The 21,045-nt window shown below is 56.4% G+C and overlaps 1 protein-coding gene across 6 annotated transcripts in view; it reads left to right on the top strand.

Annotated features, from left to right (window-relative positions):
- The window catches only part of RASA3 (RAS p21 protein activator 3), a 77,766-nt gene that overhangs the window by 12,187 nt on the left and 44,534 nt on the right, over positions 1-21,045 (top strand). For 3 of the 6 annotated variants that reach the window (XM_072976608.1, XM_072976605.1, XM_072976609.1), the window contains one exon: positions 14,715-14,832. In XM_072976608.1, coding sequence (XP_072832709.1) covers positions 14,715-14,832 — 118 coding nt within the window. Of the gene's footprint in view, positions 1-12,273; positions 12,513-14,714; positions 14,833-21,045 lie in introns of those variants that run through there. The other 3 variants (XM_072976607.1, XM_072976604.1, XM_072976606.1) reach the window with 2 other exon arrangements.

Raw genomic sequence — 21,045 nt, 5'->3', positions numbered from 1 at the left:
TGGATAAGAATGAAAAGAAAGATTGGTGGAGAATGAAGACAAACAAGTTGCTTTTATAAGTAAAATCAAATACATAACCATGTTCCACTCATCTTGGCCTGTGCAGTTTAAAGGCCAGCCAAGAATGAGGCATTTTTCAGAGGTGGGGTGAGGTCCTGGCCCATTTTGCAGGATTGAGCAGGTTTTGTGGTCGTTCCCCGAGCGTCCCGGAGCGAGGACCTGCCCCCTTCCGTGGCTCCTCTGCTGATAAACTGTCTGGGCCCTCCTGTCACATGTGCAAGGCCGAGATGACCCAGAGTCCTTTCCAAGATAGTTTTGGACTCAAGTCTAGTAAAGGAAACCCCAGGAAATCCAAAATAGACGTTAGCACATGACGAGAGGAAAGTCATTTTAAGCTCCGCAGATAAACCGTGGTTTGGCTTTCTAATGACGCAGCCAACGTCAGGTCCTTCGGGGCCCAGCGCCCTGGGCATCTGCCTGGCACGTCATTGGTGAATTAAGGAACATCCTGCAAGCCGAGAGATGTCCAGTGAACTGTCACCATCCTGAACTTTGGATAACAAAGGCCACCAATCTGGTTTTCTCACTGGCACTTTTCTCTTTTCAGAAGTTTGTCAAAAGCCGTGGGGTTGTTCCCTCAGGGTAGCAGGGCCCCTCAGGTAGCGGGGCCCTGGTCCTCAGCGCCCTTCAGTATGTTTCTCGGACATTCCTTTGGTTCCTGTCACCGGCTGCAGTGGAGGATGCAGGGGCCTTGTGGGAACACCCCAAGCCACAGCTGCTGGGTTAAGGTAGGGTGTGCGGGGGAGGGGCCCTGCTGGGAGAGACCCTTAGGAAGGCCTTGCCTTGAACAAGCCCCACTGTGAATGCAGACTTGGAAAGGACCGGCCTCTGGTGTGGTGTGGCTGGAGCTGGTGTGGCTCGTGGCCCAGTGCTGATTCTGCCTGCCTGGGACCACCCTAAGCCCTCCCCGAGTCCGGACAGCCTTCCCAGGTGCCCCCCTCTCAGCCGTGGTGCCCCCCGCCCCCCCATCCTGTGTCCCTCCGAGGACAGGGTCTTCCTCCTGCTTAGGTTCTCCTTTGACACCCTCTGCACTGAGGGCCGTCCCCTCTGCTGCCCCCTAGGAAGGAGGCTGCCGGGCCCCCTGGAGGTGGCAGAGGAGGGCCCTGCAGCCGGCAGGAGTTGCAGCCCTCTGCCCCCCTCGGGTTTTCCCTCATCCGCCGTGAGGACCCACACCCCCACACGGAGCTGGGTGCTTTCGGCCTCTGCTGCTTCTACAGCAACCCCCACCCCACCACCCCATTCTCTGAAATTAAAGGGAGGGTGGGCTGAGGGTCGAGTGGGTTTAAGTCAGTCTGTTCTGTTTGGAGTCACTGCTGCTGTGCATTGTGAGCCGGCCGGGGCCCGGGTGTGACGAGCCCTCAGAGGGACTGGTTCTGCTGAAACTGCATCAGGGAGGCCCTGATTGCTGGCCTTGGGTGGAGGTTTGAGGGGCTCTGAGCAGCTCGTGCAGTGAGAGGCTGTTTTGGAAAGGACTGCCACAAAGGCAGTTGAAATACTGAGCTTTTTCTGGGTGTTGCTGAGAGGCTGGTTCTGCGTGCGAACTGGGGTGTGGGAGGTGGTGCTTCTTCCCCAGGGACACCAGCTCTGGGATTTTGTCTCGGCTTGTTTGCGACATCAATTTCTGCCCCATGTTGCGGTTATCACCCTTCCAGCCTGAGTGGCGATGGGTAGCCCGACACCTTCTGCGGGCCTCCCTCGGTGCAGGCCCGGCCAGGGCCTCAGACGAGTACCGCTGGCCCTCCCACCTCTAGGGTGGGTTCTCGTGCCCCCCACAGGCCTGGCCCAGGGGTCAGCTTGTTAGTGCTCAGAGGGGTGTGCAGTGAGGCCCTGACCAGGCCTCCCAGGTGCGTGGAGGCCAGAGCCCGAGTGTGTGCGTCACACACTGTGTGGAGCCCAGACAGCTGCTGCAGCCTCGCGGTCCGACTGGCACCTGGTGCTGCAGAAGACGCACACTCAGGCCCGCTGTGCGGGGGTCACTGCAGACGTGTGCCCCTGGAGACGCCCACGGGGCCCGTGCCCCCTCTGTGTCCCGTGACTGGGAGGAGAAGCCCACGGCAGGGGGCAGGGGGAGTCCAGCAGCAGCCCCCATGCTGGCCGCACATCGCCACCCCAGAGAGCTTTACAACACCAGTGTCTGGTTCCCCAGCCGGGCTGGGGCACTCGCACTTCCGGAGCCCAGGAGTCGCAGGCAGAGGAGGACGGCGTGAGAGGTGCGATAGGCGGGGTGTCTTCTGCTGCATCACCGTCCCCTGTCCCCTTGGTTTCTGTTTCAAGGTCTCAGCCCACATGCTCCTCACTCGCCCCGAGGTTGCACCGACTGTCTTCTGGGTGCTGTGTGTGTGTGTGCGTGTGTGGTGGGGGGCGTGCAACTTCACTGGAGAAGGTTTGGCAAATGTGGAAAAGCAGAGAGAGAATCCGGAAAGTTGTAACTCCACGTCGGTGCCATGTGCATGTGGGCGCGGCTGGACGGGCTGCTGAGTCACAGGGCACGCTGATGCCCCGCCTGCCGACGTCCCATGGAGTTGAAAGCTGTTGGGCCCCCTCAGACTGGGAGCCCCCTGTGTCAGAGGGCACCCCTCCTTGGCATCTGGGACCTTCGGAAGCTGGAGCCTGCAGACGGCGTTCAGAGACCCCAGGACCATAGTTTCTTGTGTGGATGTGCTCAACCTCGCTGCCATATTAGGAGTCTCAGCTGTGAGAGAACGTGACTCCGCTCCGCAGCCTGTGTCCGCGCAGCTGACCCGCCTGCTTGGGCGGCCCAGGGGCCCGAGCCGGGCGGACTACCATCTCTGGGTTCTTGAGCCGCCGTTGGTTTGGGACTCAGCAGCCGTGACCCGGGTGTGGATGGGGGCTGAGCTCCCGAACGGATGCTGGAGAGAGGTGGCCGTGAACCAGCTCTGGGTGCTTGGGTCAGTGGGAAGAACCAAATGCAAGGTTGTGACTAAGTGAGTTAGGGATGCCAAAGGGACAAAGGAGAAGGTGCCCACTGCCTCGAGTGCCTTTGTGGCCCAAAGCACTTTTCACTTCTTAGAAGTCAGGGTGGATATGAGGGTCGGGGCTTTTCTGTGGGTTCAATTTAATTCATAGAGAATTGTGAATTGGCCCTTGGTTGAAAAAAGCAGACGGTCTAGGCCAGCCAGAGGCTCAGATTCTGGGAGCTAGAAATAGAAGTGGTGGGGCGGACAGGCCCAGACTCCGCACAGCCGACTGCGGCCAGAGAGGCTTCCGTAAAATGAGCTTTAATCAGGCAGCAGTGATTAAGCGGGGGGGTGGGGGGTGGATGGTATAAACTCAGATTACAACAAATTAAAGAATCAGTGTGGAATGTCCAGAGTTGGTTTGTTAGTGTCACTAGACTTCAAGCCAGAAGAAGCTGTTCGGACGGTGTAGGGCTGGGTGGCTGCTCTGTGTGTCGGTTAGTGTGGAAGTGTGGTTGTAAGCTGGAGACCAGCCAGTGACAGATTGTTGCTTTGCGTGTGTGTGGTCTTGCAGAAGATGGACGTGGTCAGCTCTTTACAATGCTGTCGACATTCTTAGATTCCCAACAGGCAAAAAGTGTAGAGGCTATAGACCAGGCCAGCACACATGAGGGAACCTAGCCGGCAGCAGAGCCGGTGCCTTCGTCCCGGGGAAAGTGTGGTTCTCAGTGAGTGGAATTGCCTTCACTGGCCGTCTGTCTTGAAAAGAGTCACATTCTAACTCAAACCATGTAAAACCAATTCCATACAGATTAAAGGTTACAAAGTGGAAAAAAAGACAAAAATACCGGGAGCATTTTGGAGAATATTGTGAATGCTCTCTGGAACCCGGGGGAACTTTTACGTCATCAGCCAGCTAAAAAGATGACAGGTCTGATTCCATGAGAAGGACGATTCCTGTCCAAGTGACAGCCTGAAGCAGGCGTCCCACCTGCTGGCTCACGGCGGCCGGGCCCTCATACCCTGAGATAGGCCCAGCGGGAGCAGGCGCAGGACTGGACGTGTGGCACAGACGCCCACCTGCAGCCCCCGCCCCCCGGTGGGCGGACCACGCCCAGGTCTGTGCTGGGAGCCCCCAGGCCCCGTGCATGAGCTCCTCCAGTCCCAGGGGAACACAGCCGCATTCCTCTGGTGCTGCGCTGGTCTGACCCCACAGCCTGGAGGGCCCGGTGCACTGGGCATGTCCTACAGCGGCCCTCCTGGGGAACGCGGCATTCCTAAATCCTCTGGCAGAGCAAGTGTATCAGGTGGCAAGGAGAGAAAAGCTTCTGGCAGAGTCACGCAGTGTGGTCCAGTTTTGGGGACCAACGTAAGGACCCCCCCACACGCAGTTGGGCTGTGGGGTCGCGAGCAAGGTCTGGGTGTAATTGGACCAGACAGTGCTGGTTATAGCCTGGCGGGGGCGCAGGTTAGGGAGGGTGGTGAGGGACTTCCTGTGTGTTCTTACGTAGCATTACTGGTTATGTGAACATGTATTTCTTTTGTAGTGAAAATGTTTAAAATAGATAAATAAAAAGGTTTTTTTGTAACACTCTTTATTTTAAGCAGCCAGCCTTCAGGACGGGCCTGCACCTGCTCCCAGTGTGTGCGTGGGGTGCCCACCATGGGCCCGACGCAGCAGGTGGCTTCCTACGTGTGCCATAGTTTGGGCCAGGCTGGCTCTGGAGTGAAACAGAAAACAATTCACAAAGTCATTAAATCTCCGTTTGCCGGGACTCAGCCTCTGAGGGTGGAAACACTCGTCCCCAGTGGGGTTTGTGAGTGAGTTTCTGATTTAGGGTAAAGTGGGTATTTACTCACAAAGCTCTGAATTATACTGCTTCATTTTGCATTTAAACTTGGTCATGACAAATGGCCTTCATTGTTACACATAATAAATTGACTATGTCAGTGTTTTGTGCAAAAGAAAGGAGTTGTTGGCAAAAGAGATTAGATCTAAAATTTTAATTTACAATAAATCTCAGATGCTATTAAATTTATAAGCATTTGTTTAATTATAAACATAATGCATATTCTATAGAAATTTTGCAAAAGCTAGTTCTAAATTTTCAAGAATGAGAAAACAGTGAGTCACTTCCTCACTGAAAGGTTTGCCGCTGTAACGTTTTGGTCCTTCTGTTCAGTCCTTTCCTCTCCATTGTTGCTGAAGATACACTGTGTGCACATGCACTTACTAGATACCAGGTACGCACCTGTATCCTTTGCATGTTCACTTCGGACCTTTCTGTGTGTTTCAGAGAGCCTTTCATCAGACCCACCTCTGCGTGTGGCCTCCCGTGTGGCCTCAGCGTGCCCGCCTGGCCCTCTGGGCCCTTGCCTCTCCTGCACGCGGGGCTCTGGAGGCCGGGGATCGGGCTGCGCTCCGTCCAGTGTCAGAAGCAGTTCCTTTTCCTGACAACACAAACATTGTTATAATAAACCTTCGCCATTCGTAAAGCTCTGTCCCGCCCCTGGACGTAGGGGGAGCTGCTGCCAGTGAAAATGTGAGGGGGTTTCTCTTCCGTTGGCAGTGGCCCCTGGATGTGGCTGTGGCCTTGAAGGGGTGAGGGCGGCCAGGGCTGCTCGGCCCTTGGCTGGGGATCCAGAGCCGCTTTCCCCGCAGCCCCTCACCCTGGCGCTGCCTGACCTCAGCCGGGCTGCTCGACAGATCTGGGGATAAAGATCCTCAGAGCAGGCGACAGGCATCCTGCCCCACCAGCACCTGTCCTCTGCACTCCAAGAGCTTCTGCTGTAAACCGGACCCTCGAGGCTCAGCCAGCCAGCCCATGGCTGGTGGCCCGGGGAAGCCCTCGGGGTGTGGGGCAGCTACCCGCCCACCACGGGCCCCACCTTCTCTTTGCTGCTCTGTTCTGGCAGCCTGCCCTGGAGGGTGGGAGGCCCACCCCGTGGGGTCCAGGATAGGCCAGGGCTTGTCATGCTGAGTTCTCTGGGGAGGGGGATGCCTGACCACCTGCATGGGTTTGTGTGAGCTGCCAGTTTGCCAGGGTGGTGACATCAGGCGAAGGGACAAAAACACAACTGTGTCTTGGACTGGGAACTCGACCTCACTCTCGGCCTGTGTTTCAAGTAATGAATGAGGAAGGAAAAACCAGAGTCTTAAATTTGCAGTTTTCTCCTGCTCTAAAATTGCACTGGGACTCAGACCCAGCGGCCAGCGCGGGCTCTCAGTTTGTGGCTCGCTGTAGGGACAGCAGATTAGAGACCATCTCTGTGGCTGGTTCACTGAAGTGGGGCCAGAGGCTCCCACCGCGGCCGCACTGCCTCCTGACTCTGAGGGGCCGGTGGTTGGAGCTCTCCGCCTCCAGCAGGGCCTCCAGCGGCTGTTGTGGGCTGTCTAACCAGTGATGCAGCCTCCCTCCCGAGCCCGGTGCGCGGTACAAGGTATGTCCAGGGCAGCTGATGGTAAACTGGGCAGTGTCTTGCCTCCTTAGACCAGTCTTAATGTCAGAAGTGATTTTGGAGTTTTGAACAGCTGTTGCGCGAAGCAGAGTGAGATGCTGGAGCCGCGGGGCCGGCTGGGGCTGGCTCTGCGGGGGTGGCAGGTTCTGGAGAGCTGTGCTGGGCCTCTGGGGTTGAGGGACTGCCGCAGCGGCCTGAAGAGTGAGCCTGCGGGTACGCGCATCCCAGATGCGGCGTCTGGGATCCCAGCTTCTGCCCTCCTGCCCAGAGACCTGCTCAGCGGGTGAGTCACAGCTGAGGACAGCCCACCGCCCTTTAGAAACAATGGCAAAGCTTTGCTTACTTCATCCCTTAAACCCCTCCTAAGTGCCGCCTCCCCCGCCCCCCGGCCTCAGGCACGAGGAAGCCAGCGTCTGCCTTGCCGCCAGCAGCAGAGTCACCCCCACCTCCAGCCTCCTGCCCACTGTCCTGTGCTGGCCGAGCATCCGTTCCAGCCCCCGGGCCCCGGGCTCCCTGGCTGTAGGCACTGCCCTCCTGGCCCCCACGGGCCGTGGGTGCTTGCTGGTGGCAGTGAGGCCGGCGGTGACAGTCCAGTGGCCCCGGTGGGGTCACGGGACAACTGTGGCACTTTCTACTTCCCCTGACTCGTCTATGCGGTGCCGCATGTGTGTGGCCTGCAGCGTGGTGACTGCTCATCTGAGGAAACGCAGGCGGGAAGCCCCAGGTCACCCTGCAAGCCCAGGACCTTTGACCTCTGGGTGGGTGCCCATTGGCTGCGAGCGCGTTCCTGTTCAGACCCGCCAGTGACGCGAATGGGGGCCCAGCACCCAGCTTTCGTGCAGGGCGGAGGAGGCACAGGTGCGGTGGGGGGCAGTGCCGCAGTAGGGTGCAGGGGTCTAGACTCGAGTGCGAGCCGCGTGGGTGAAGACCACTTGGTGTGTGGTGGGCAAGAGCTTAGGGGTCTGGGGGCCCGGCTGAGGGCTGCGCTTGTTTTGAGGAGTGTACTGCTCTGGAGGGTGGGGCGGGAAGGAGAATCCGGAGGTGAGGGCCCCACGTGAGCCACCAAGGGCAGTGCAGGGGAGGTGCCTGGATGACTCAGGGCCCTGAGCGTCGTGTTGGGGAGAAGGGCATTTCACCAGACAGCGTGAAAACCGGTGAAAAGTTCTGGAATACTGGCTCCCTCATGCCCGAAAGGGGCGCGGGCGGGGGAGATGCAGCCTGCTGGACGGTAAGTGGTTCTCATGTGGGCGTGCTCTGTCCTGAGGCAGCGGGGCCGGAGGGCTGGAATCTGTCTCTCTAACCAGGTGCTGCTGCTGCTGGCCTGGGCCCCAGACTCTGAGAACCACCGGGTGGACGGACAGGGAGCCGCTTGTCCTGCTGAGCAGCCGCCCGGCTTACAGACGGGGACTGTGAGGCCTAGAGAGGCTGGCCACGTGCCCCGGGTCACCTTAGAACCTACTGTCCCGAGTGAGATCACACGTGGGTGAGCCTTGAATATGCGAGGCCAAGGCCACACAATTCCGTGATACAAAACGCCCCAGAGAGGCAGATTAGCAGGGACAGACATGGATTCATGTGCGCCAGGGGCTGGGGCGGGAGTGCTTCGGGGGCAATGGCGTTGTTTGGAATTAGGGGTGATGGTTGTACAACTCTGCACCGAAATCCACTGAATTGTACATTTTAAAAAGTTGAATTTTATGATGTGTAAATTATATATCTGAATAAAAAACAGTGACTGCAAAAAATTTACAAAAACCTGAAATTACTGACTTTCTGAGGGGAACAGGGAGCTAATCCGTTGTTTGAAAATCTGGTAAATAAGAGGGAATAATGAGCAGTTTATCCCGACTTCCCATGTGGGCCTCACCAGTGGGGCACTAAAGGCAGGGTCTCCTTACAGAATTGCTTCGGTTTAGACACTAAAATCAGACACTGTCACCATTTTGCAACCCTACTGAATTAGCAGCTCTGGCTCCATCGTTCCAAGGCACCGAGTTGGCAAGACTGACAGGTGTTTTAGAGTCCCGAACAGAGCCAGGCTGGGGGGTGGTCACTGACCCGGAGGGCGTGAGACAGCGCTGAGTGCTGGAAGTGCTCCGTCTTGGTGGTGCCGGCCGCACTGCGGGTGAAGTTGGTGGAGTTGTGCTTGCCGAGTGTACGTACCAAGAGGTTACAGGTAAAAAGTAATGAAATCAAACATGAAATCCAAAAAAGGTGTCTACTTACACAAGTATCTACTTGCTCTAGAAGAGGACGTGGACGGCGTGTGGCAGCTAGGGAACGGGGTCCCATTGAACAGCCCTGGCCCAGGTCGATGCCCTGAAACCACCTTTTCTTTGTTTTGGTTAAATTGTGGCAAAAATGCACACATCATAAATTCAGCAATTTGGCCACTTCAGAGTGTACAATCCAGTGGCATTTAGTGCGTTTCTGTGTGGTCTTACCAGCCCCTCCCTACTTCCAGAGCTTTTGAATTGCCCAGAGGGACCCTGTGTACCCTTCAAGTGATCACGTCTCACCCCGGACCCCGTGGCAACCGCGGACAGTGCACCCGTTTTGTCCATCGGCGCACGCCCCCCTGCCCAGCGGGAGCCGGGAAAGCCCAGCGGAAGAGGCACTGATGGGCTCCTCCAGGGCCAGGGCCAGGTGTCCTCACGCGGTGCCAAGCTTGAAAGGCAGTGGCCAGACTGTGATTTGTTAGCTTGTGTTCACCCCGTGTGTCCGGGAGGAACAAAACTACCGCGTTGCAGCCTGTGAAGGAGACTGAGGAGGGGACAGAAATCTGGACCACTTAACTGCACCTGAAGAGCCCTTACAGCTGGAGCGGGCCCTCCAGGGCGTGAGGGAGGGGCGACTGGAGCCCTGACCCCACACTGTGTCTGACAGTCAGCACCCTCGGGCAGGCAGAGTGGTGCCCTCCTCACCCAGAGCAGAGTGACCCGAGGGAGAGAGCCCTGGACGGGGCCCTGCGGGGGAGCAGGTCTGGGGAGACTGGTGCGCAGAGGGTAGGTTCGGCCGTGGTCCTCGCAGACGGCCTTTCCGCCACCTCCTCAGGCCCTCACCCGGTCACTCACCTATGTCCCCAGGCTTAAGGTGGCAGCAGTAAATGCCACTTACTTTTCTGGCCTCAGCAGCCCTTAGAAATGCAGCATTCGGTGGGAAAATGCTTCGTAAACGGGGACACAAAATTTCAGTTTCCAAAGAATCAGAAATACTCATTCAACACAACAACATTCTAAAAATAAAAGGAAAAAAATGATTTCTTTTCCCCTTTTCTTGACTTAATTTTACAGCTTTTATTTCAGGACTGAGTTACTGTCCAAAGACACCATTTGCATTTCTAGCTGGACTGGAAAAGCAGAGAATGGAGCATGGTTTTCCCCTGTGGAGAGAACAGAGTCTCGGTGAGAGCAAAGTTAGCTAATATTGAGCGTTTTAGGTGCTGAAGGGGTTGGATTCCATTCAGATGGAAGGTGCAGTCATTCTAGGTGGGGTTGATGTCTGTCTGAAAATGGAGACATGTGTGGCTTTCCGTCAGGCAGTCATAGATCCTTAGGTCCCCAGGCCCCCCGTTCCACCCGGCAGCTCTGCCGGTGGTGAGGCCAGCTTGGCTCCGGGGCTGCAGGGCTCTTGTAGCAGTGTCTGCGCCGAGGGGCACGGTGCGGGAGGGGCACCGGGTGGAGGAGGAGCGACCCCAAGTTTCAGCCTGCTCGGAAGCCTGGGGCGTCTGGGTGGAGACCACAGCTCCCACGGGTGTGGGAGCACAGGCGCGGGGATGGTGTCAGCCCGAATTCTGTCATTGCTGGGGTGCGCAGATCTGTGCCCTGAATTACCCCCCCACCCTCTGCAGCCTGCCTCAGGGCTGCCCATCCCGCCAGAAATTCCCGCTGCTTGGGATGTAGGGGGAGATGGCAGCTTCCGGGAGCAGGGCCAGGTGGGGAGGGGCAGGCCTGGGGGCTGGGGCTCCTGTCTGTATTCGCTGAAGTTTCCACGAGGTCTTTTGGGCAGTGGCGTTTCTTGCCCAGAGATTAGACTGGCAGTCACAACACACGTGGGGGCAGGCAGGTGCCCTGAGAGGGGACGTGGCCCAGTGTGATCGGGTCTTCTGAGTTTTCAGGAGAAGTAGGGGAGCTCTGGGTTAGAAAAATGTGAAGTCGCTGTTTTTAAAGGGCACCTGTAATTCAGAACTTAAACATCGCTGTGTAAGGAGAGCAGTGCCTCGTGCTGACGGCTCCTGGCTGACGCCGGAGGGTCAGCTCCCAGCCCAGGACACCGCGGTCACCACCCCCAGGGGGCCAGCAGACCGGGTCAGGGATTTGTGCTGGGAGACAGCGGGAAAGCAGCTTCCAAGAACAGGCTCAGAAGATCCCTGACAGGTGGAAATCATGTCCCGAGGCCTTTTCTAGGCGTAAGTGTGAGTCCGGTGGCGGGAGGTTAGGCAGGAGGGACCCTCTGGGGGCTGTGCTGCCCTCGCTGCTGAGATGACTGGTGGACGATGTGTGGTCCCACCCCCAAGCTGCACTCACCACCCAGCTGTCGACGGTCCTGCCAGAGCCCAGGCTGTCCCCTCACTGCTGAGATGACCAGTGGACAGGTGTCCTGGGCTCACACACCTGTTTAGGTGTCATTTAGAGGGACTGACCTGCAGTTGAGTTGAAAACTACCACATTTAAGTAAGAAACAACAAAGTTCCCAAACTGTGGATGGCAGAGTGTTTCTGTTGGTGGAGGCCCCCAGTCTGGGTCTGGGGGTCAGAGCCCTGAGCCTGCCCTGCCCCTCAGGCATCATCATTCCTTCCTCCTGCCTCCTCTTCCCTGAGGCGTTGGGAGCCCTCGCCTGGAGGTGACCCCACTGACACGGGGCAGCCAGGCCAGCTGGATCTCCAACAGCCCTCCTGGGGCACAGATGGCCATGCTGCTCCCCACGCCAAGGGCAGTGGGCTTCCTCACTGGGGCTGAACCCAGCGGTGGCACTGAGACTACCTGCAGCCCCTCCCAGAGGCAGGGGTCCACACATGGCTCTTCCCGGCCACCTTCAGGTCTGGGTCTCCTGGCAGTGCTCGCCCAGAGCACACGGACATTGTGACCAGGGTGGCTCGAGACGGTGGCCTGACTCCTGTGGTTAGGAACCGGCTTTGCTGTTTCCGGGCTGTTTTATCACATTTTTTAAGTGCTGCCCCTTCCTTCTGTTAGTAAGTTCTGTGTTCAGAGATGAGCCGGCACCAGGTTTGCTGTCTTTATCCAGTCTACCAGCCGACAGTCGTAGTGAGTACAGGGTCTGCGTTTTGGAGATGTGGTTAACAGGAGGGAGTCACAGAAAGATGTTAACTATTTGGCTCTTCGAATGAAACCAGAGTTTACTTTTCTTTTTCCAGGCACTTATCCATCCATCCATTCAGCAAAGAATCAGCACCTGCTGTATACCAGGCGTGGCTTTACCTGCTTAGGAAAATGTCTCCACACACGAGGGAAGAGAACGCGTCTCTCTCCTGTTCTGAGACAAAAAGGAGCAGTCGGGGGGAGCAGCCCCAGCCTTTGGCATAAGTGACCCACGTGAAGGACAGCTCTGTTTGAGTGTTGTCGGGCTGGGACCAGCCCAAGAGCTGGAATAGCGCCCCGGCTCGGCCATGGCAGGGCCCCCGGCTGCAGGGCCCGGCGGACAGTGTGGCCAGGGCGGGCTGCCGGCCCTGCTCCCAGCCCTCCTGGCCTGAGTGGCTTGTTGACGTTGGCTCAGGTCCACTGCTGGCTCTCTGCTGATGCATCATCGTGGCAACCAGGATGTTTCTGTGACCGTCTGGGTGGGGCCAGGGGCGGGGGTACGGAGCTCCCACAGCAGCACGGGGCAGGTCAGCGTCCCAGCTGCTGCTCCTGTCCCAGAGAAGTGTCAGCCACTACTGCTAGTGTTCTCAGGTTCTTTGGAGAATAAACAGGAAGCAAATCCCAGTTCTGTGTTTTCCACCAATGACCATTTCCCATAAGGCTTTCAGAAAAGATTTTTGCCCTACTTTTGAGAAACACAGGGACTTGCAGCTAAATATTCCATTCGTTGCAAAGAAAAATTCCAGTAGGAAATCTGGTAAGCCCTCATTCACATCGGGAGGGTGTCAACCGGGAGGTCGGTCGGCAAAGTCAGGCTGGTTTGAGGTGGAAGATTTGGGGGCCTGCAGATCAGTTCCAAAAGTGGGCGGGGGGCTGAGAGCCCCTTCAGACGTGGCCTGTGTGCTGTGGCTGCGCGAGGTCAGCTCAGAGACCACACGGGGACCCGCTGCCGCTCCTGTCAACCCCCCAACCCTGCCATCTCTGGAGAAGCCCACCGGCCACTCCCCCGCTGTCGTGCTTTGGGGTGCGTCACGCTCCCTGCATGCACATGTATGTGCACACATGACCTCTCACACCTGCCAGAAGCCTTCAGAAAATGTCTCTGGACATGTAATAGCAGACTTGAAGCCTGGCTTGGATCACACATGTCTTCTCAGACTGGCTGTGTTCTCATGTGCTCAACTCCCGTGCAGTGGCGTGTTCATGGCATGTTCATGGCGTGTTCAGGCGCATCGCACACAGCGTCACAGTGTTCTAGGGTCATCGTGCTTGTACGAAAACATGCATCTGTTTCTTGCTCCTTCACCAGCTGAGAGCCTTTGATGATCCCTTGATGATTCCCCAAAGAAAACGTCCCAGAACCCTTTGAATTGGAACATTCGAAGGTTCGAAGTTCCCCCCAGAGCTGGAGGAACCTTGGAGACAGGGTGTTCTCCTGCTTTTCCAGCTGGGGAGACAGAGGCTAGGGAGGCAGGTCTGTGTCCCAGCCGGTGCAGGAGACGGCCGCAGGTGCAGGTCACAGCTGGCGCTGTTACAATCCTAGAACACTTTGGTGCATCTGAAAACACTGCCCCCCCGGCCCTGTTATCGAGCGACTTCTGTTAACTCACTGTCCTACTCTGCATCTCAAGTGATAACGTTAATGGAAAGTTAGAAGGAAAGGCTTCAAGCCCTCTGTGCGGAGCTCATGGCATGGCTGCAAGCGAGCAGCATGTGCTCGCTGGGGCCAGTGGGGTGGCTGTGCTGGGCACCCAGCTCTGGTGCTGAGCTCGGTTCTGCTTTGGTTCCTGTTGCTGTTTTTCCTTCTCTGTCAACCAGAGCAGGTCTTCTGGCCTTGAGTGGCGCTAACAGGTACGGTCAGTTCGCTTGGGTGGCTCTGGCGGTGCTGGGTGCTCGACCCCGACGCCGTCCCGTCCTAGTGCGGGGGCGGGGGCCGGGGCGAGCTCCTTTGAGGCAGTGCTTCCAGGGGGCTTCTCGTCCAGGGTGAAAGCCCCTCCCCATTGTGCCCCTCCCCTGCTTAATCCACAAGCTTAGCGGCAGCTGGGACCTGTAGGCTCCGCTGGTTCTGGCTCCGTGTGGCTGTGATAAAGGTCTCCCTGCGGCCAGGCCCTCGGGCTTCGGGGTGGAGGGAAGGTGCGGCCCGCAGGGCTCCTCTTACTGGCTTGTCCTCACTGGCTAGTCCTTCTGTGTTTAAAGCAGCTGGAGTTTGTAGTTTACTCATCAATGAAAAAGAGTCCTCCTTAATTTCTGCATAATCTTGACCTAATAGTGTCAAATTCAATGCAGAATAAAAAGGGACCTGGGGATGAATAGATACGCAAAATGTTAGCCTTGAAAGGAAGGGACTCCTGACTCGGGCTGGAACACAAATGAGCCTTGAAGACATTGTCGCAGGACAAACACGTGTGATCCCTGTATGTGAGGTTTCGAGAGTCACCAGATTCTAGAGACAAACTAGAAGTGAGGGGCTGGGGGGAGGGAGCAGGGGTTGCCGTGTGGTGGGTGCGGGATTCCAGTTCTGCAAGGGGAACGGCTGGGGACTGGCTGTGGAGCAGCAGGGGTGCTTCCCTGAGTGCGGCAGGTTGGTGCACTTGAAGGTGGTTAAACGATACATTTTAACTTATGTGTATCTTGCCGTAATTTAAATATTACAAATCTCAGAGGGACTAGTGTGGGTAAAACAAAGCAGGTAATCCTCAGTTCCTAGGCCAGTGGATCCCTGCCTTTAACAGTTTGTTTTAGGGGTTAAGGTGCATTTTAACTGTACGAAGCATTTCTCGTCGACACTGACTTGTGGTGGCAAGAAAACCAAGGCCTTATAAAGAGCTGATGAGTGTTCAGAAATAAAACAGGGGCATCGTTATGAAATAAATCCATTATTTGAAGATGTGTCGGTGATTAGCAAGGAGACTAAATAAATCTATGCTAGATTGATGATGTATTCACATTTGCTTTTCAGGTGAAGCCAAAAACCTTCCCACTTACCCGGGGCCAAACAAGATGCGAGACTGTTACTGCACTGTGAACCTGGACCAAGAGGAGGTTTTCAGGACCAAAATCGTGGAGAAATCGCTCTGGTAATGTCTGCTGTTGCTCTACTTGATACGAAGCTCTCTGAGTGGACAGTGTCCCCGACAGGCTGGTCGCTCGGTTTGAGGGAGGGGGCGCGTCGGGCAGTTCCAGCCCAGCGCTCGGGCTTGGTGGCGGCAGCATCCTCTGTTTACTGGTGCGGCAGGAGACGCTCTCTGTCCGAAACGGTAACTGAGCTCACGTGCGCGTATTTGCCTGCTGAGGTGTGGGCAAGGGCTTTCCAGCCTGAGAGGAGCTGGAGAGGGTGCGACCAGAGAGCACAGCCAAGGGTTTCGGGAGGGTGAGTGTCTGGGAAGCTTCTTTCCATCCTGGAGGCAGCTATTCCCAGAGGTAAGAGTATGAAGGAAGCATCTGTTGATGGGATTTGGGGAAGGGGGTCAGTGAGGAAGAGCCACATTTAGTAGGTCTTAAGATTGAGAAGTTTGCTGCATAAGAAACATGTCAGTGCTTCTCAGCTTCAGCCTGTGGGAGACTCACTCAAACAGCGCACTGCCGTGCAGACGCCGGCCCCGGAGTCTCGGGTGGGGCCGTAATTTGCATTTCCCTCAAGCTCGACCTGAACCGCACCCTGGGGTAGGAAGTGAGGGCACCCGACAGTCATAGCGCTCTGCCCGGGGTGAGGGGCAGGCCTCTCTGCAACGTTGGCAGGCGAGTGGGAGGGTGGTTCGAGTCGGGGTGAAGTGCAGGAAGCGGGTGGGGTCTCAGCCAGTGTGTGTCTGACCGTGTGGCAGGTGCAGATGGCGGCCCCGCCCTGTGGCTTGGAGCTGTGGGTTGTGTGGGTCCCTCCAGAGAGCTATTTTGAGTCTGAGAACATTTTTAGCAGATGAATTCTAAGTGGGAGCAAATAGCACATTCTGACAACTGAGTCAACTTAACTTTTAGAGCCTGTCAGGGATCTCCTGCCCCTGACACTTGGAGACGCTCACTGCCCTGCTCCCTCTGCACCTTGCTGCGATGCTGGCAGGGCTGCCTGGGGCCCACCACTAAGTTGTCTGTGTTATTTCCATGCACATTCCAGCCTCCCCGAAGTAACTTGTCAAAGAAAAACCAAAAGACTGAGAAGTTTGTCAGGAGCTGAGTGTGGCTTTGGGGCTGATGGTGAAGGTGTTGCTGTAACTTCAAGGGCCCTTTCCATTTGCTCAGTGGAGGAAAGTCCTTCCTGTATTTAAGGGCCAGAAACCCTTGAACCCAGGACTGCTGCTGGCATCTGTGAGGCCGGTCTCTTGGAGGACCTGCTGGGCGAGGATCTCTGGGCAGGGAGTCTGTTTGGGAGCCTCTGTTTTGGTGACACTGAGAAATGGGGACCATTCCTCAAAATGTTTCATACAAGTTTAGAAACAGAAATCATAGTTTCTGGTTTTGGTGGCCCAGGAAAGAGAGACTGAGAGTGAAACAATAATGACGCCGTAATGCTGTCTCTTCTGGGAAATCAGCCAGAAGCAGGGGCAGCCCCCAAACACTGTCGTAAGAAGCCAGCTGACTCCAGTGAGTGCATGAGGTGACTCTCCCAGCTCGGCAGAGCATCTGAGCCCTTCGTGCTTTCCTTACAGACAGCTTCAATAAGCTTAGTTTTTTTAAAAAGTTAATTTATTAGCTCAATTAATATTTATTGAGTGCTTATCTCATATGCCAGATAAGGAGAGGGTACTGTTAAGCAGAAAGTTAAAACTGACAGCAGAGAAAGAGACAAACCTACACAAAACAGTTACAAGAGCTTAAAAAACGTGGATGTTCATGGCTGTTTATAATTGAGGCAAAACCCTACTCACACTGCAGAGGGCAGGCTGGCTACCCCAGAGCTCGACTCTGCGGTGTGTAAGGGCAAAAGCAGGTAAGCCTGCTTCGTGGGAGAAGTTAGCACGGACTCTTGTGCCTCCACTTGGAGCCAAATACTTGAAACCAAAAACTGACTCTTGTGAGTATGTGCCTGAATCCACACCATGTCTGTGGTCCAAAAGCCCCACCCCACCACATACGTTAGTGCAGTCCTAGATGCATGGTTTGTAACGCCCACGGAGGGTCAGTAGGTCCGTTGAAAGCAAATCCAGTCCTCTCCTTCAATCCAGGTCTTGGGATTTTCCGGGATAGTGTTCCGGGGAACTTGAGCTCAGAGGAGAAAATGCACCAAGGACACAGGAGATAGTGTCACTTGCATTTGCCAAGAGAAACTACAGACCGCAGAATCGGACCTGCAGGCGCCAGGAACAGGGAGTGGGGAACTTAAAGCAATGAGAGACAAGACTGAAAACAGGAGAAAGCAGGAGGAGAAACAATGGAGAATGCCTGAACCATGATGAGAAAGAACTGAATAGAATTCCAGAAGTGAAGTTCAAAAGAATGTAAATGAAAAACTCAGTGGATGAGTTAAATAGCTGGCTAGACTTAGCTGAAGGGAAAATTGGTAAACCAGGAAATGGATTTGAAATATACCCCAGAGACTCAAAGAACAGAAAGTGTGAGAGAAGGTGGAGACTCGGCAGGCAGAGGGATGCGTCATCACACCTCGAGGGAGCTCAAAGGCGAGAGGCCTCTTGTGAGGATGAGAGGTGGTGGTTCGATGCAGCTCACCTTCCCGAAGGGCCGTGTCCAGAGGGAGAAGACGGAGGCACAGACTGGCAGCTCCGCTGGCAGCTGCGAGGGTGGAAGGAGGGGACCCACCTGGGAGACGGGAGGACATCACCTCCTGGACCTGCCACCAGCGCGGCCATCGTCCGGGTTCATGGTTGTCCCAAGGGGGTGGCTGCTCCCCTGGCTGTTTTGTGGCCCCGACTTCCCGAGTTGCCCTCCAGCTCAGCATGACCTGTCAGGTCTGGTCGTTTATTTGGCACCATTGCCAACCTGGACTCAGAAGAGCCGGCAGGCCTGACACCGGTCAGCACTGCCCAGAGAGGCTTGTCCTCTATCCGCATGAAGTGCCGGTGTCGCGTGAGAAAGGGGAGGGGACCCGGGGATGGGGCGCTGCTCACCAGTGAGCGGGCACTGCTGGCTTCCGTCTTCCTCTCCCTGTGTCTCTGACGTGGAGTGTGGAGGTGGAGAGGGGGCTCTGCTGCAGATTTCCTGCTGGAATCTCTCTGGGTCCGATGCGTCGGGGAGAACACGGCCTTTGTCCCAGGCCGTCCCTTTCCCTGGAGAGTGATTTGGGGGAACAAAATCTTCCTGATGCTGCAAGTGCCTTAGTTCACATTTAACTCTCTAGAGCTGTAGTTTTTAATCATTTAGAAGGCAAGCCATTATTTTACGTTTATTTAAACTAAAAGGATGTGTGAAATTGGGTTGTCAGGGCCAGGGCTAGGACGCAGCTGCCTGCCTCAGCGCATCTGTTGAGAGCACCCTGGGGTCCCCGGAGGGCCACTTCCTGCCTCTAGAATGGGGAGGGTTGGGGGGTAAAGGCTGCACCTGGAGGAGTCACCATTTTATCCAGTAAAAGGAACATGTTGATATTACAGGCAAAAAAATAAGTAGTTAAAAATAAGAGCTTTTAAGTGCCAGGATGGCCCAACTGTTTACTGGAACATTCCATGAAATAGCAGTTTTTCATTTCCTTTTGTCCATTTAAGCGGTTATTTTGGGGGTGATATCGGCTATCTTTCCCCACAAAGTCCCCACGACACATAGGAAGACGGCTCCTGGCTCCGTGCGGAGCTGCCTGAGGTCGCAGACCTCCCCCGGACCGCTCCCAGCTCTGACTGAGGCTGAGCCCCCGCCCCCAGCCCAGCCTGCACCCACCCCATCCAGCCCGGGAGCCCCTCCCTCCTGCTTCCTCTCAGGGCCTGGGGGGCTCCTCCTTCCCGCAGGCAGAGCCCTCACGGCCCCTCTGCTGTGGTGGGAACCGTGCTTGCATGTCTGCTGAGCAGTGAAGGCAAGTTCCAAGGTTGTGTTCGCAGTAAGATTCCTTTTTGTTCATGGACTTGGGATGACGCCAAAAGCGGCCTGGAGTGCGTGGACAGAAACGTCAGTGTGGCTGCTTTTTCTGGGTAGTGGGATGGCGGGGGTGCTTTGTTCTTTTGTTTGTATTTTTCCTTTTTTCACGTGAAGGTGGAGGTTAGTAAGAGAACCGTTTCCCCGCCTTGCTTGTCCGCTTGGAAGTGGTTCCAGGGTCTCCCATCCCGTGTTCGCAGCGAGAGCCTTCCTGAAGCGAGGCATACTGCTCAGGAGCAGGGCTGCTGTCCGGGGAGGTGACCAAACCGAGGACGGTCCGCGGGCTCCAGGAGGGAGAAGCATCTGACAGGGACGGGAGGAAGCCTGTGGTTTGGGAGGAAAGACTTCACTTTATCAGATGTTTTTAATGAAAACCAAGTTGCTGACTTGAAAACACCAACTTTGAAACTGAGACTCTACAAATAGTGTCATCTTCCCTGACATTTCTCTTCTCTCTAATTTCTCAAGTTAAAGCTTAAAATCTTTCTGACATAAACATAGGCCTCAGGCCCAGACATTCCACATCATCTGGAGGAGGTGGGTCCTGCCCCACGGTTCCGGGGAGCTCCCTGAGGGGCGGGCCTGCAGCTCAGAGCATCCCCCCACCGCCAACATCTGGCTCCCATCCTCCCTCAGGCCCTAAGTCACAGGGTGCAGAGCTTTTCTCAGAGCTTCCCAGATGCCCAGCTGACCGCGGTGCCCAGGCCCAGGTGTGGCTGGACCCCTGCGGGAAGAGACCACCCTGCAGGGAAGGCTGTGGGTCTGCGTGCAGGATGTCCCAAGTGGGGAGGAACCGAGTCTGCCCTGTCCACCCTCCCTGGTCAGTCCTTGCGGATCAGTGGGCCAGGCAGTGCCTGGCTGTCAGGACGCTGTGGTTAATGGCTTTCCTCTTGGCTCCTCACAAGCTCACGGCCCCGGGGCCCTCCCCAATTTCCTCCCCGCCAGGGCTTTTCTGAAGATTTTGGAGTCCTGCTGGCTTTCCCTAGGAGTCCTTGTTTCAAGTACTTTAAGGAGCATGGCTGGGCCCTAACAGATCAGTGTGGTGGTTTGTAATTTGTTGGTAAGGATATGTGATTTCTCGGGGTCGTGGGGGTGAGAGGAGGGTCTGCATGTGGGAGCCCCGTGTCGGTGGTGAGCCGAGCAGGGTCTGGTGGACCCATGTGAGCAGGGTTTCTGCGGAGGGAGGGAGATACGGAGTCTCAGAGCAGAGTAATGTTCTGGGGCCACGTGGCCGTCTGCCTTGCACTGGCCAGGAAAACGGGTGGTGGGTCGCCCACCGTGGCTCGGGCTCTGAGGCACGGACGTGCAGCTGGGGTCCCGGTGCTTCTGGTAGGCCATCAGCACCCCCGTCCACCTGCCCCAGGCTGCCTGCTGGCCAGCACCCTCATGTCTCCACATTTCCCCTGTGTCCCATGAGGCCACAGTGGATTGGCCCAGGTGGGGTCCAGGCAGGACACTTCTCTCCAGTGTTTGGACAGAAACTGTGATCTGACCGCAGCGTGTTCTTCCGGTTGAAGGGAGCTACAGCCTCTGGTCCCTGTTTCAGATCTTCACGGCACTGTGGGACAGGCCCTCACTTCTTCACCCTGTCCTTCGTGGTGACAGAGCAGCGACCTCTCCTGGGAGCTGCCCCTCCCCGCGGGGCTGCTGCTTGCAGTGACCCCTGAGGTTGGAGTAAGACGCAGGGTCTTACTGGAGCCTCAGAGGAAAGCTTTCACGATGAGCGCTCAGAGGCCGAGGGGCCAGGCTGCGCAGGGACTTTACAGGAGTTTAAAGTCACTGTTTAAAGGAAGTGGGAGGTGGACTTAGAAGGAACGGGGAAGGGTCTTCTCCTGCCTCTAGGAGCTGTAGGAGTCTTGTATCTGAGGTGCCTTCCCAGGGCTGCACGCGGGTGCTGGGACCCCTCGGGCCCCAACAGCCCGTGTGGGGCACAGGCTGCACCCTCCTCACCCTCTCCAACTCTAACCCTATTTGCACTTAGTATTTGGTTTAATGAATTTTAATCCAGGTTTTAGTTAATGGTTTAGCCACCTGCACGTTTATTCGCCGAACACTGAGCGGCTGAGAGCCAGGCTGGTGCCCTTTGTGGAAAACTGGCCCTGCCTGCCTGGCTCCCAGGTCTCGCTGGGCCAGGGGGTGGGCCATGGGGCCGTGGGGGCATCGCAGGTCCCCTGCTCTGTGGCACATCAAGGCACAAGTGGCCTCTCACCAGGGACCGGATGTGGGGTGCATGCGGCCCCCCTGCCCAGAGGAAAGCCAGCTCCCCACACCGGAAACGGGCG

The sequence above is a fragment of the Vicugna pacos genome, chromosome 14 (assembly GCF_048564905.1).
Source record: "Vicugna pacos chromosome 14, VicPac4, whole genome shotgun sequence".
Classification (NCBI taxonomy): Eukaryota; Metazoa; Chordata; class Mammalia; order Artiodactyla; family Camelidae; genus Vicugna; species Vicugna pacos.
This window is presented reverse-complemented; position numbering and strand designations above follow the sequence as displayed.